The sequence below is a fragment of the Salvelinus namaycush genome, chromosome 16 (assembly GCF_016432855.1).
Source record: "Salvelinus namaycush isolate Seneca chromosome 16, SaNama_1.0, whole genome shotgun sequence".
Lineage (NCBI taxonomy): Eukaryota > Metazoa > Chordata > Actinopteri > Salmoniformes > Salmonidae > Salvelinus > Salvelinus namaycush.
Genome location: NC_052322.1, coordinates 31,149,642 through 31,165,474, shown reverse-complemented (window position 1 = coordinate 31,165,474; position 15,833 = coordinate 31,149,642). Strand labels below are relative to the sequence as shown.

At 45.1% G+C, this 15,833-nt stretch overlaps 1 protein-coding gene across 1 annotated transcript in view; it reads right to left on the bottom strand.

Moving 5' to 3' along the window:
* The window catches only part of LOC120061310 (cadherin-4-like), a 540,424-nt gene extending 526,433 nt beyond the window's left edge, over positions 1–13,991 (bottom strand). The window contains exons 1-2 of the mRNA XM_039011027.1: positions 13,935–13,991; positions 11,696–11,807 (exon numbers count right to left, since the gene is read on the bottom strand). Of these exons, the coding sequence (XP_038866955.1) occupies positions 11,696–11,807; positions 13,935–13,991 (169 nt within the window). The remainder of the gene's footprint in view (positions 1–11,695; positions 11,808–13,934) is intronic.
* Positions 13,992–15,833: the final 1,842 nt, after the last annotated feature.

Below are 15,833 nucleotides of genomic sequence, written 5' to 3'. Positions count from 1 at the left end.
CTAGGATACTGACTATCTCTCTTCTCCAAATGGCTGATAATGGCATCATAATCTCTATTTAATATTACCTTTCAGCACACAGTGAAGCATTGTCTTTGTAAAAATCATCCTGGGTGTGTGTGTTTGTGTGTGTGCATGTGTGTATGTGTACGAGCGCGTATTGGCGTGCATACATGTTGTGTGTGTGTCCATGTGTGCATGTGAAGAGAATACTAAATAAGGGACAGTGTGTGTTGGATCGTATAAAGCTTTATCCCTGGCCTCCTCAGCTCCAGCTCTCGTGTTGCGAGGAGAGGATTTTTTTTCTATACGATCAGCCTTGCTGAAGGACATGGTCAGTGGGACTCTTGAGGAAAGAGAAAACCGCCTTGGAGCTTATCGTTATCGTGCCGGCATAATCTCTGTCCGTCCCGAGTATTCCAGACAGAAAAACAGCCCAGGGCCCAGGGAATGAGAAGCTCGCTAGCTCCTCAGAACAACTAAACTATTTCAGCCCAGACAGCAGAGACAGTTTAACACAGCCACTGTACACGCCTAATCTGCCACGGCCACAACAACCTCCCGCAGTCCCACTGCTCTCACACAGACACACAGCAGGATAATGTATGTGTGTATGTGTTTGTGTGCATGTTTGCGTGTATGTGCATAGCGTGTGTGTGTGTCTCTCAAGACCAGTGCCCTCTTGTCATCTCGCCGCCCTCCTTGAAGCACATAAGGGCCATCTGTGCATTTAAGAGTCTGGAGTCCATGTAAAGTATTGAAACTGCTTTAAGGTCTTCAGTATAGCCATAACCCCAGTCCTCCAGGACCCCATAAGGGACACCATACCAGCCAGGAGGTCTCTTAATGCACCTAGCAGATGAAAGGCACGCACACTTCTCACACACCACACAGTAACTCAATCTCTTTCTCTCCTCCTCTCGGGACCAGGGGAGAAGATGTCGAAAATCTCATTAATAAATAATGTCTACCACTTGCTTGCTCTCCTATCCTACAGGATGTCTTTCTAATGACCGGGTAGGGGGAAGCCTCACAGGCACTGGTGGATTACTCACCTCCACGGTGGCAATGGACCCCTGCCCTGCTCCCTGACACACACACACACACACACACACACACACACACACACACACACACACACACACACACACACACACACACACACACACACACACACACACACACACACACTACCCAAGCTCAACCATATTCCACCAAACAAACCCCCCCACCCATATGCTTAACTCATCGCAGCACACATCTTTACGAGCCTCACTGGAAAATCTACATTCATCATCTCACACATACATCACAGCTGAAGTTACATGTTTAGTACATCTGTGTCGACTGGAGATTCCAAGCGTCTCCCCAAGGGAGCATTAACCTTTGACCTGACTGAGTATAAACCAGGACTGCAGTACTGCAGTGTCCATCACTGCTCAACTCCAACATTCAACAAAATGTAATGTCAGTTACAAATCCCATCAAGGAGAACTTATGTGTCTGCAAAGCTGAGTTGTCCACAAATAGCTAAAACAGTTGGGGTGAGAGACACTGAATTTACTCCACATGATTTCACAACGTTAAACACATAAATAAAAAAGATGAATTCTCATAATACTGTAACTAACAGATTTGAAACTTGGTAGGATGGAGGGGTGGATGAGACATGATATGGAGGAAGTCTGTGAAACATGAGAGAAAGATCATTATTTATTAAGCAAGGCAAATCAGTTAATAACAACAAATTGTTATTTTCAATGACAGCCTAAGAACAGTGGGTTAGCTGCCTTGTTCAGGGGCAGAACAACAGATGTTGACCTTGTCAGCTCAGGGATTTGATCTTGCAACCTTTCAGTTACCAGCCCAACACTCTAACCACTAGGCTACCCTGCCACCCCAAGATGACAAGAGAAAGATTGACATCAACAGACAGAGGTAACAGAGAGAGAATGAGAGAACTTGGGAGAAAGAGAGAGAACAAGAAGAAAAGGGAGAATAAATCAGATAAAGAATTTGAGGGAGAGAGAAAAAAAGAGCAAGAGAGAAAGAAAGCAACAGAACAAAGATTCCCACCTCGTCTGAATGCAGTGAGGTGGCCTCTAATAGACAATAGAACCACCAAGGCCTGTGGTTGTGCTGTGTATAGATGTGGGGTTTAAGATGTGTAAACAGGAAATCAAAACCATGTTAATTCGGTTTGAGAGAGAGGAAAGAAAAAAGAACCATTCCAACCTCTGTTAGCTCGGGGAAGGAAGAGAAAAAACACATATTTTATTTCAGACTCCTGTAAGTCTGTTTTTCAAAGCACACTTAAAGCGATACTTCGGGATTTTGGCAATGAGGCCCTGTATCTACTTCCCCAGAGTCAGAAGAACTTGTGGATAAAGGGCCTCATTGCCAACTATATGTTCTGTCCACACAGCCAAAAACAGTGAATCACCAAAAAAGGGTGTGTTTGGCCTAAGTTCGGTGAACCATTGAATGTAGCACTAGCAAAAGTTACTTTTGTCCTAAATGTATTTTTGATGTGTGGTGTAGAGCCAGGATACTATAGAGATACATTATTTATTGCAGGTGACAACATTGGTCTGTGTTTGTATGGCCCGGATTCTACCCTCTGCATACACTGTCATGAATGCAGTGGTATGCTCTATCTACTTTGGATATGGTAAGTGAATCAACAGTTGGTTGCAATAGAGGAAATTCTGGAAAACTGGTTTCAAAACTAATATGAATATCCATGGTTAAATGTAAACTGGTAACTGTACTCACACTACAGCATAATCACACAAGCAGCCCTTTCTATGTGATTATCTATAGGTGTGTCACATGACTACAGAGCTCCGCCTCAGAGATACAAGGAAGCCCTTCTCCAGCAAGCCTTTCGGACCGCAGCGAGAAAGACTCGTCACCGGGGGGTTTCCGAATGCAACCTGACAGGGAATTTAGGAGCTATTACCCTGGAAAAACTGCAGCTCAAATCAATTTGTTTCATTCTGAATGCTAAAGCCCTCACTGCCAGGTCTCCCAGCCTCGGAGTGAGTGGGTGATTTAACCCTGCGGAGGGCAGCGCGGCACCAGAATATTCCACGGATACGAGAGAGCAGGCAGGAGTTAACAGCCGAGTAGGAAGGTGAGAGGGGGAGGAAAAATAGAAACCCACACTAAACCAAAACCTGAATGAGATCAGTGTCACTGTTTGCCTATCTGTTGACACCCACAATGCAGCCTTATGAATGGAGTGTCAGGGGGTCACTGATACAGTGCCTTACAAAAGTATTCATCCCCGTTGGCGTTTTTCCTATTTTGTTGCATTACAACCTGTCATTTAAATTGATTTTTATTTATATTTCATGTAATGGACAAACACAAAAAAGTGGTAAAGTGAAATGAAAATTCCAAAAATGTAAAATGGAAAAGTGGTGCGTGCATATGTATTCACCCCCTTTGCTATGAAGCCCCTAAATAAGATCTTGTGCAACCAATTACCTTCAGAAGTCACATAATAAGTTAAATAAATTCCATCTGTGTGTAATCTAAGTGTCATATGATCTCAGTATATATACACCTGTTCCGAAAGCAAGGGGCACCCCCAAGCAAGTGGCACCATGAAGACCAAGGAGCTCTCCAAACAGGTCAGAGACAAAGTTGTGGAGAAGTACAGATCAGCGTTGGGTTATAAAACAATATATCCGAAACTTTGAACATCCCATGGAGCACCACTAAATCCATTATTTAAAAAATGGGAAGAATATGGCACCACAACAAACCTGCCAAGAGAGGGCCGCCCACCAAAACTCACGGACCAGGCAATGAGGGCATTAATCAGAGGCAACAAAGAGACCAAAGATAACCCTGAAGGAGCTGCAAAGCTCCACAGCGGAGATTGGAGTATCTGTCCATAGGACCACTTTAAGCCGTACACTCCACAGAGCTGGGCTTTACGGAAGAGTGGCCAGAAAAAAAGCCATTGCTTAAAGAAAAAATAAGCAAACACGTTTGGTGTTCGCCAAGGTACTCTGGTCGGATGAGACTAAAATGTAACTTTTCGGCAATCAAGAAAAACGCTATGTCTGGCGCAAACCCAACACCTCTCATCACCCCAAGAACACCATCCCCACAGTGAAGCATGATGGTGGCAGCATCATGGAATGGGGATGTTTTTCATCGGCAGGGACTGGGAAACTGGTCAGAATTGAAGGAATGATGGATGGCGGTAAATACAGGGAAATTCTTGAGGGAAACCTGTTTCATTTTTCCAGAGATTTGAGACTGGGACAGAGATTCCCCTTCCAGTAGGACAATGACCCTAAGCACACTGCTAAAGCAACACTCAGGTGGTTTAAGGGGAAACATTTAAATGTCTTGGAATGGCCTAGTCAAAGTCCAGACCTCAATCCAATTGAGAATCTGTGGTATGACTTAAAGATTGCTGTACACCTGCGGAACCCATCCAACTTGAAGGAGCTGGAGCAGTTTGGCCTTGAAGAATGGGCAAAAATCCCAGTGGCCAGATGTGCAAAGCTTATAGAGACATACCCCAAGAGACTTGCAGCTGTAATTGCTGCAAAAGGTGGCTCTACAAAGTATTGACTTTGGGGGGTGAATAGTTATGCACGCTCAAGTTTTCTGTTTTTTTGTCTTATTTCTTGTTTGTTTCAGGATAAAAAATATTTTGCATCTTCAAAGTGGTAGGCATGTTGTGTAAATCAAATGATACAAACCCCCCAAAAAATCTACTTTAATTCCAGGTTGAAAGGCAACAAAATGGGAAAAATGCCAAGGGGGTGAATACTTTTGCAAGCCATTGTGCACTATGGAATGAACATGCAATGTGTGAGTGCATGTGTGTGGGCGTGCATGTTTGCCTGGCTGCCTACACACATGCATGTGTTTGTGTCTGGTAGTGTACTGCACTGCCATACACAAACTGTGTGCCTGTGTGTTTGTCTGCACACTCCTGACCTCAATCCCAGGACATCTCTCCTGGTTTGGGCACCCTCGTAGCTCCTTCCCCCTGAGGTAGCCTGGAGGATAACTGAGCGTGCTTATCTGTAAAGGCCTAGAGGTTGAGTCTGGCCAAGAAAGCACAGGATCATGTCCTCCAACAAATTTGTTATGCCTTTCTTTTGTTAGGCCTTTACCCACTGGGCACATATGTCAATTCAACATTTATAAAACGTTGGTTCAACGTAATTTCATTGAAATTATGTGGAAACAATGTTGATTCAACCAGTGTGTGCCCAGTGGGTACTCTAGGTGATGGGGTACTGGGCCTGATTCAAACAACTGGTCAATTCAGTGAGAGTGTGTATTCCATTGGGATTGTTATTAAAAAAGAATGGCGGGCATTTGAGGCCAGAATAGTGAAGTGCACACACACACATACAGACACATACACACTCATTCACACACCCACGTATAACTGACACTGCCCAAAACCACCACCAACCCAAACAAAGGACCAGGCCCATTGGGCTGAAACCACATGACATGGCTCTCATTAGTAGTAATAGAATCAGCACAGGGACACGTAGGATGAGGTTAAACCACCTAGCTCTGTTTGTCCGGTTCAATCTGGCCTGGACCCACTATAGCCCACCACACTGGGGCTGAATAAGCAGACAGAATACTTCATGCTCAAAACACAAGGAGATCACTCTGCAGAGAGCATTAAATATCAGACATACTGTAACCAAACCATTTAACACAATAAGGCTGTGACTGATGCAGATTTTATGTGAAGTTGGTTCCTGGATCCTAGGTGATGAAATCTCTGTGTTGGTCTGTGGGAACAGGCGTGTTTGTCAATCAGACCGTGTTGTAGCCCCAGCTGATGTAAACCAGGTGTGGCGGTGTTCTGACTCTAAGGGTCTGTGTCTCTATGATAAAGAACATGTCATATCTGAGAGCCCTGTAATGAAGCCCAGTCACAGCAAGGAATCTGGGCACCCTCAACTGAACTCCTGACAGTCCCCCTTGTCGGGGGGTGAGGACCCACTCTAACCTTCCACCCCTCCGATCTTATCTCCTCAGCACCCCAACATTACAATGACTGCTCAACCTATGACCCCCAGCTTGAAGCTTGAAGAAGCCCCTAAGCTACAATAGTCATAATTTAACTCCCTAATGCTCCTCCATGGTAATCTCTCCTAGAGTCAAGTACCTAGCACCTAGTCCCCTGCAACCTTCCCCTGCACTATGCCGATAACCATCTGCTCATCTTCCCTATGCCTACTATGATAAACCCAACCCCCCTCCCTGTCCATCTCCCCCTGACCCTTTACCCTTCTCCCCCTCTGCCTCTCAAGACCCTGAAACCCCTGTCACGTCCCAGGCCCTTGTTCTGTCTCTCCCATTACGCCTGCCCTCATCTGTGTGTGTGTGTGTGTGTGTGTGTGTGTGTGTGTGTGTGTGTGCGTGCGTGCGTGCGTGCGTGCGTGCGTGCGTGCGTGCGTGTGTGCGTGTGTGCGTGCGTGCATGCGTGCGTGCGTGCATGTGTGCATGCGTGTGTCATTACTCTTGCCCTGCTTGACAGTTCTGGGTTAAACAATGTTACTCTTTGCCCTGCCGGACAGTTCTGGGTTAAACAATGTTATTATTTGCCCTGCCGGACAGTTCTGGGTTAAACAATGTTATTATTTGCCCTGCCTGACAGTTCTGGGTTAAACAATGTTATTATTTGCCCTGCCTGACAGTTCTGGGTTAAACAATGTTATTATTTGCCCTGCCGGACAGTTCTGGGTTAAACAATGTTATTATTTGCCCTGCCTGACAGTTCTGGGTTAAACAATGTTATTATTTGCCCTGCCGGACAGTTCTGGGTTAAACAATGTTATTATTTGCCCTGCCTGACAGTTCTGGGTTAAACAATGTTATTATTTGCCATGCCTGACAGTTCTGGGTTAAACAATGTTATTATTTGCCCTGCCTGACAGTTCTGGGTTAAACAATGTTATTATTTGACCTGCCTGACAGTTCTGGGTTAAACAATGTTATTATTTGCCCTGCCTGACAGTTCTGGGTTAAACAATGTTATTATTTGACCTGCCTGACAGTTCTGGGTTAAACAATGTTATTATTTGCCCTGCCTGACAGTTCTGGGTTAAACAATGTTATTATTAAAGTCTTTCCAGAGGAGCTTCCTGTGACACCCTTACCAAAGTTACATGCACCGGCCGAGCCCTGTAAATCACACTGTGTGTGTATATATATGTGTGTATTTATGTGTGTGTATACGTGTGTATGTATACGTGTGTGTGTATCCACGTGTGTGTGTATACATGTGGGTGTGTATACGTGTGTGTGCGTGTGCGTTTCCACTGTAGCTGTGTGGTCAGACACCCATATGACGGTGTGTCTCTAGTCTCCGTTAGCTGTGACCTGAAGGAAGTGGAGATGTGACTCCTACAGGGGCCTTTAAAATAACACAGAGGAACAGACAAGCCATAAACGTCAGATAAGTAAAACCATAACTGCCTCTACGCTCTCCTGTAATGGATTCCAGGGTTTATATGGATTATATGTCTGTTTCGGTGGGGAAACCAGTCTGGGGTTATTTTAACTGCCGATTTTAAACATCTCTGTCAAACAAGAGAAAATGGAGACAGGATTTAGAAGTGGCTGATCTTTCTAGCATACATATACTTCTGGGATTTCATATATCTCTTTCTCATTGCCTTTTGCAGATGTGAGCTTAGAAAGGTGTAACAGACAAACTTACTAACTAGTGTAAACTGGCAGATACGGCCTGTGTACCAGTGATGGCAGGTTGGAAATGTACGACCAGTGTACCAGTGATGGCAGGTTGGAAATGTACGACCGGTGTACCAGTGATGGCAGGTTGGAAATGTACGACCGGTGTACCAGTGATGGCAGGTTGGAAATGTACGACCGGTGTACCAGTGATGGCAGGTTGGAAATGTACAGCCTGTGTACCAGTGATGGCAGGTTGGAGTTGTACAGCCTGTGTACCAGTGATGGCAGGTTGGAAATGTACAGCCTGTGTACCAGTGATGGCAGGTTGGAGTTGTACAGCCTGTGTACCAGTGATGGCAGGTTGGAGTTGTACAGCCTGTGTACCAGTGATGGCAGGTTGGAGTTGTACGGCCTGTGTACCAGTGATGGCAGGTTGGAGTTGTACAGCCTGTGTACCAGTGATGGCAGGTTGGAGTTGTACAGCCTGTGTACCAGTGATGGCAGGTTGGAAATGTACGACCGGTGTACCAGTGATGGCAGGTTGGAAATGTACGACCGGTGTACCAGTGATGGCAGGTTGGAAATGTACAGCCTGTGTACCAGTGATGGCAGGTTGGAGTTGTACAGCCTGTGTACCAGTGATGGCAGGTTGGAGTTGTACAGCCTGTGTACCAGTGATGGCAGGTTGGAGTTGTACAGCCTGTGTACCAGTGATGGCAGGTTGGAGTTGTACGGCCTGTGTACCAGTGATGGCAGGTTGGAGTTGTACAGCCTGTGTACCAGTGATGGCAGGTTGGAGTTGTACAGCCTGTGTACCAGTGATGGCAGGTTGGAGTTGTACAGCCTGTGTACCAGTGATGGCAGGTTGGAGTTGTACAGCCTGTGTACCAGTGATGGCAGGTTGGAGTTGTACGGCCTGTGTACCAGTGATGGCAGGTTGGAGTTGTACAGCCTGTGTACCAGTGATGGCAGGTTGGAGTTGTCCGGCCTGTGTACCAGTGATGGCAGGTTGGAGTTGTACGGCCTGTGTACCAGTGATGGCAGGTTGGAGTTGTACGGCCTGTGTACCAGTGATGGCAGGTTGGAGTTGTCCGGCCTGTGTACCAGTGATGGCAGGTTGGAGTTGTACGGCCTGTGTACCAGTGATGGCAGGTTGGAGTTGTCCGTCCTGTGTACCAGTGATGGCAGGTTGGAGTTGTACAGCCTGTGTACCAGTGATGGCAGGTTGGAGTTGTACAGCCTGTGTACCAGTGATGGCAGGTTGGAGTTGTACAGCCTGTGTACCAGTGATGGCAGGTTGGAGTTGTACAGCCTGTGTACCAGTGATGGCAGGTTGGAGTTGTACAGCCTGTGTACCAGTGATGGCTGGCTCAGTGATTGTTTGCGATTGTGTTGACACCCCCTGCTGGCCTGATGACTTCACTGCTGCATACTGAACGTGTTCACAAGTAGCTCTCGCACTCGCTGTCTTAGCCAGGCCTCTATGTAGCCAATACTAGACTAAATTCAGAGACCCCTTATCTACCTCACTCCCACTGTGATCACCAGCTAAAACACACACATACCCACACTTAATAAATGCATGGACACAAACACATCGACTCACTCCCATAACACACTCACATAACACTGTTATAACACCATTGAGAGTTATTCCTCTGCCAGAAAACTGTCCAAATACCTTGAATGATAACTAAACTACACAGAACAGTATAAATCATGACACAATATTCCCTCATCGCGCCAATAAAAAAGGATGAGAAAAACACATCTGTATAATTCCATCTGACATGAAAATGATGATACCTACTTAATGATGTCTGAAGGATCACAATGCATGATGGTATCTACTTAATGATGGCTGAAGGATCACAGTGGATGATGGTATCTACTTAATGATGTCTGAAGGATCACAGTGCATGATGATATCTACTTAATGATATCTGAAGGATCACAGTGCATGATGATATCTACTTAATGATGTCTGAAGGATCACAGTGCATGATGATATCTACTTAATGATGTCTAAAGGATCACAGTGCATGATGATATCTACTTAATGATGTCTGAAGGATCACAGTGCATGATGGTATCTACTTAATGATGTCTGAAGGATCACAGTGCATGATGATATCTACTTAATGATGTCTGAAGGATCACAGTGCATGATGATATCTACTTAATGATGTCTGAAGGAACACAGTGCATGATGATATCTACTTAATGATGTCTGAAGGATCACAGTGCATGATGATATCTACTTAATGATGTCTGAAGGATCACAGTGCATGATGATATCTACTTAATGATGTCTGAAGGATCACAGTGCATGATGATATCTACTTAATGATGTCTGAAGGAACACAGTGCATGATGATATCTACTTAATGATGTCTGAAGGATCACAGTGCATGATGATATCTACTTAATGATGTCTGAAGGATCACAGTGCATGATGATATCTACTTAATGATGTCTGAAGGATCACAGTGCATGATGATATCTACTTAATGATGTCTGAAGGAACACAGTGCATGATGATATCTACTTAATGATGTCTGAAGGATCACAGTGTATGATGATATCTACTTAATGATGTCTGAAGGATCACAGTGCATGATGATATCTACTTAATGATGTCTGAAGGAACACAGTGCATGATGATATCTACTTAATGATGTCTGAAGGATCACAGTGCATGTCAGAGACTGGATCCAGCTGTGACTCTAACAGGCCTGTTAGAGTCACTGCATTGTTGTGCTGGCCCCCAGCACAACAATGCAGCTTAGTGGGGCTACGAGGTAAAACCATTGGGATCAATAGAAGATTCTAATTAGCCTATATTTGCAGGAGCCCTGCGAGATTAGACACAGGATGTCGATTCGATTTCCTGCACTATCGGCTATTCAAACTAAGTTGATTCACAGAGTAATTGCTTAAATGGCTAAAAGTCAAGACAAACATGGTGGTGATGGTGGTGGTGGTGGTGGTGGTGATGGTGGTGGTAGTGGTGGTGATGGTGGTGATGGTGGTGGTATTGGTGATGATGGTGGTGTTGGTGTTGGAGGAGGTGATGATGGTGGTGTTGAAGGTGGTGTTGATGTGGTGGTGGTGATGGGGGTGGTGGTGATGGTGTTGGAGGTGGTGGTGCTGATGGTGGTGCTGATGGTGGTGATGATGGAGGTGGTGCTGGAGGTGGTGGTGCTGATGGTGGTGGTGGTGATGGGGGTGGTGGTGGTGATGGTGTTGGAGAAGGTGGTGGTGATGGTGTTAGAGGTAGTGGTGGTGATGGTGGTGGTGGTGGTGGTGATGGTGGATGATGCACATCACCAACGTGATCATCTGCATTAAATGTCCTCACAAAAGTGAGCTAGAGGGGGGTATTGTGTTTGAATGTTCAAAAGTAAACACTACAGCAGTGAAAAAGTGATATTTGTTTCAATTAGATGAAAGACAACCAGAGAAGAACAAGAGAAGATTAAAGGTGTTTTCATTTGCTAAAGCAGTGTTGAGCCCAGCATTGCAAAAGTGATACACTGACATACACTGACCCTGCAGCTCCAGAAAATACCTTCTCCACAAAGCACACTATAGCCTTCTGCAACAGATCCTGTGTGTGTATGTGTGTGTGTGTTTGTGTGTAGGCGTGTGGGTGTGCGTATGCGCATGTGTGTGGCCATATGCGTGCAATGCATGTGAATGTATTTTTGTAAATGTTGAAATAATGTAAAAATGCGTGTAACAACGTAATCAACCTCAAATAAAAAGCAATTAAAATCCCTGCACATCTGCACACACACACTCCACCACTGCAAGCCTTGATGGAGGGAGGCTCTGTCTCGGAAAGTGAGTCGACCTCACCAGGCACCACAAGAAACCAAGCAAATGCCATTATCCAGATTTCCTTTCACTGTCATTAAAGCGGGGAGCAGCTTGTGCGCTCGCCTTCCGCTCTCTCCTCTGAAAGAGAGAAGTGAAAAGTTAAAGAACTTACCTTGAAGTATGCTCCGGCCTTGCAGTACATCCCTTGAAATAAGCACGGAGTAAAAACTTTGTGAGAAGCCGGGTCTGCAGGGGGCTTTGGACATGAGCTTTCCATTAGTCCCCTGGGAGAGAAAAGAGAATACATTGTTGGTGAGACATCTAGAAACATGGAATCCATGGATTCAGTTGCTTCTCTGACCCTGAAAGCTGAAGGAAAGTGCTTATGTCTTGGCAGCAGCTATACAGGAGAGATAGAGATTACCATGGCTCCCCTTCCACCACTGGGCTTGTGAATGTGATCTATCTGCTGCCGGGGCATTCAGGTGAAATAAATACACAGTTGTTCGGCAGTGAATATCAAGATAACATAACACTTTTCAAATAATCAGAAGAGAACGAGGCTTGTTTGACCTAACACTCTCCCCATTGTTCATTACAGTCTGGAAATAGGACAGGGGGAACAGACATAACAGATATGGGCACTCAAGGGATTTGGAGTGTGTGGACGACACGGATGCACACATGCACGGGTACGCACGCACACACACACACACACACACACACACACACACACACACACACACACACACACACACACACACACACACACACACACACACACACACACACACACACACACACACACACACCTAATTACCACAACAAAGATATTCCCTTGGTGGCTGCAGAGCTGATCCACCCTGCTCCAGATCTCTCCCAGACCACCATCAAGGGGTCTGTCTACATACTGGGACTCTGAGCCCTATTCAATCCAAATCAGGGATCAGTTTTGATTAACAACTTTATAGACAAATTCCAGTGCAGCATTAAAGCAAGTTGGATTGAATGTGCAGCTGAGTATTTTTGTTACACATTTTAAATGTGCTTTTAATTAATTAAACACTAATTCAACATACATTTGTCCAATACATGAAAGTTGTTTTTATTTATCCCGTAGACCTGGTAGACTGAGTACTAGCAGGTGTGGTTTGGTAGGGTCCTCACTACAGGGGGCAGTGGAGGTATCTACTGGAAGCAGGTGGAAGCTTATCTGATATGAATTTTCTCTCCACTAACTGGGAATGACACTCAAACTGCCAGAGGGCACAGAGAATTTAATGAGGGCTCATTGTGTGGGATAAATAATGCTGCCTCCACACGCACACAGACGACACACACACACCAGTTGAGTGTGTGTGCGTGTGTGTGATACACGTTAGTTACAGTGGAAAGCTTCAGCTCCATTTAAATAACTTTAGAGCTGTACTATGGTGATATCCATACCACACATCTGTCACTCCTGGTAGCCTAATGACGATGATAATTCAAGCGTACCATTGAAATGCCAATGCATCTATCATTTTCCAACAATGCGGAATCCAGGCGACCCTAGATCACGCCACTGGGCTAGAGGAGGCAGACTGCATGTTATGTGTGGGGAAGACAAAACCCGACTGCGCCCTACTATACGCCGGCAACACCAAGCAAGTTTGGAACACCAAAACGGTCCCTCTTACTGGATTGCGGAGAATATAATTAGTTTTTGACGTATAGCAAATTAAACATTCGCCTTTTTATACTTTAATGCTATATTTGGAGCTGGACATAGGACATAAGTAAAATACTTGTTTCAATAAAGTTGGCTCATATAACAAACGAGTTAAGGATAGGAAAATCCTATAGCCTAAGTAGCTAACTAGTTGCATTTGTGAGGTGTGGAGGTAACGTTAGACTAACAGCTTCGTTAAAATAAGGAAATAAAAAACACAGCATTTCGCACCATTATCACTCGCTCAATGAATATCAAGGAAATTAAAAAGATAATACATAGCCCATGTGAGGGTATCTAGCGCACGGCATCAATTCAGTCAGAATTTGATTGAGGGGTAAAGCGGTGGTGAGAATATTCATAAATCATTTCCTCCAGCCTACGCTATACACTATACATTATTTGTGCTAGGCTAATACGAAATGCTTTGAGACCAGGTTGAGTGTTGTGTGAGAAAACGAAAGACAGTTCTCATTCAATGGCAGATCTTGTTGGGGAATAATATTAAATATAAAGGCTGACGCTGCGCTTCGAAAAGAAAACTCTTGTGTTGGAGAACAAGTCAGTCGAAATAGAATAAACAAGTTCAGGATCAACCCAACACATTTTAACTGTCTCTAAAAATGTGCGCTCTGTAACACTGTCAGCAGCATAGGAGCGCAACACTTCCATAATGTTATAGTAAAATGGGAAATCTCACCCAAAACGTGGCCAGTTGTAAGGCTGCTCTCAGCATGAGAATGGAGACAGTTTTCATCGTTGCAAGCAAGCGGAGGCTGCTTGAGCTGGAAAAGGCTCGTATTTCTTCTCTGGTAATTGTATAATTTCCCCGCCTTGTGATAGCTGGTTTGTTCCCCCTGTGCTCCGCGCTTCCAGTGGTAAGCTCTTCTGAAGTAGAAAGCCCGTCCCTACTTCCCTCGCTCTCTCATCTGCAGGTGAAGAGCGTTGCTCAGCTCAGCACCAAAGAGCAAAGGCATCGTAGCCAGCGTCACTCCAACCCCTCCTCTCGCCCGGCACCGGATAATCCCACTTAAAGACACACAGTGGAGTGGTAGTTAAATCAAGCTACCTGATTCACTGGCTTCCGCTATTGCCCTAACGTTGGATGAGAGTTTCCCCTAATTACGGTAAAGGGGACACACAAGATATTTTCGTAGCAGGTTAGGAGAGCATGTTCGCTAACCCTAACCATTTTCCTAACCTTTTACTCAGTTTCCTAACCTGCTGCGTAAATTCTAACCTGAAAGTCACTTCGGTAGCGAAGTGGCGTGAAAATAGTTTTTCCGTCTGTAAAGGGTGAGGTAAGCTATTCATATTTATTATTCCAATGCTAATCTATCGCCATTCTCCACTTGCATCATGTGTGTGTGTGATATGTAATAAATAGGTAGTTACGGTAATAATATAAAATGTTGAGACTCTAACAAACCATCACAGTCAACCATATTCATTGAAATGGTAATGGTACAGATATCATATCATGCACTGTGTCCACTACTGTCCGTGTGTATTGGTGTTCTCAACATTCTCCTAACGTGGCATCTACCATAAAATGCCTTAGCTAGCCACTTAGGTCTGTGGGCCACTAACCACGGAGACGTTGAGCTCTCTCTGATTGACAGCTCTCTCTCCATATCGGAAAGGTGCAGGGCTGTGAGCCAATGGGTTAATCCCATCAAAAGCAGAATGAGTGTGTGTGAACCAACGCCTGCTCATTTCCCTCCTGACAAGCAGGCGTTTTACCACCTCTCCCTCTCATCTAAATCCTCTGGTGCTGGGGATGAGCTATGACACTTATATCACTGGGCCCTTTTACTATCTGCTGGTGGTGTGGTTGGGATTGGGTCCTGTCCTGTTAGATGCCTTGATTGACAGACTTGGTTGCTGGTCCTGTTAGATGCCTTGATTGACAGACTTGGTTGCTGGTCCTGTTAGATGCCTTGATTGACAGACTTGGTTGCTGAGCTCTGTGTGTGACCGACATGCTATGGAACCAGGGTTGTCTGCTTTCAAGACTGTGTTAGCTGATGCCTAGGCATTGGCTGAGGGAGCTAATGCAACTATTTAGGTCTCAAGTACACTCACCAAGATGGAGATGCATCACTTATCAAGTTCTGTTAGGATTTGATTTGATTTGAAAGCCAGTCACTGACATCCAGCAGAAGCTGTTTTCTCCTCACAAACAACCCTTACCTGCTTAACTCCCTACTTTACTGATCACGACTGGGGTGGTTTATTATGTCACCTTATATTATTCAAAATACTCCAGTAATCTCCTGGTAAACACGGAGACAGCCTGGGACTAATGGCAGAATGAGAGAGTAGTGGAGACAGGAGGCATTGCTCTCAGACCTCAGTAAGCACTTTCTCAGGGGCCGAGTCGCCCCAGCTTTACTCATAGTAATGATGCTTTCATTACCCAGGTCGCCATTGGGATGCTAGACATGTCCCACACACACACACACACACACACACACACACACACACACACACACACACACACACACACACACACACACACACACACACACACACACACACACACAGACACAGACATAGACATAGACATAGACATACACATTCACATTCACATACACAC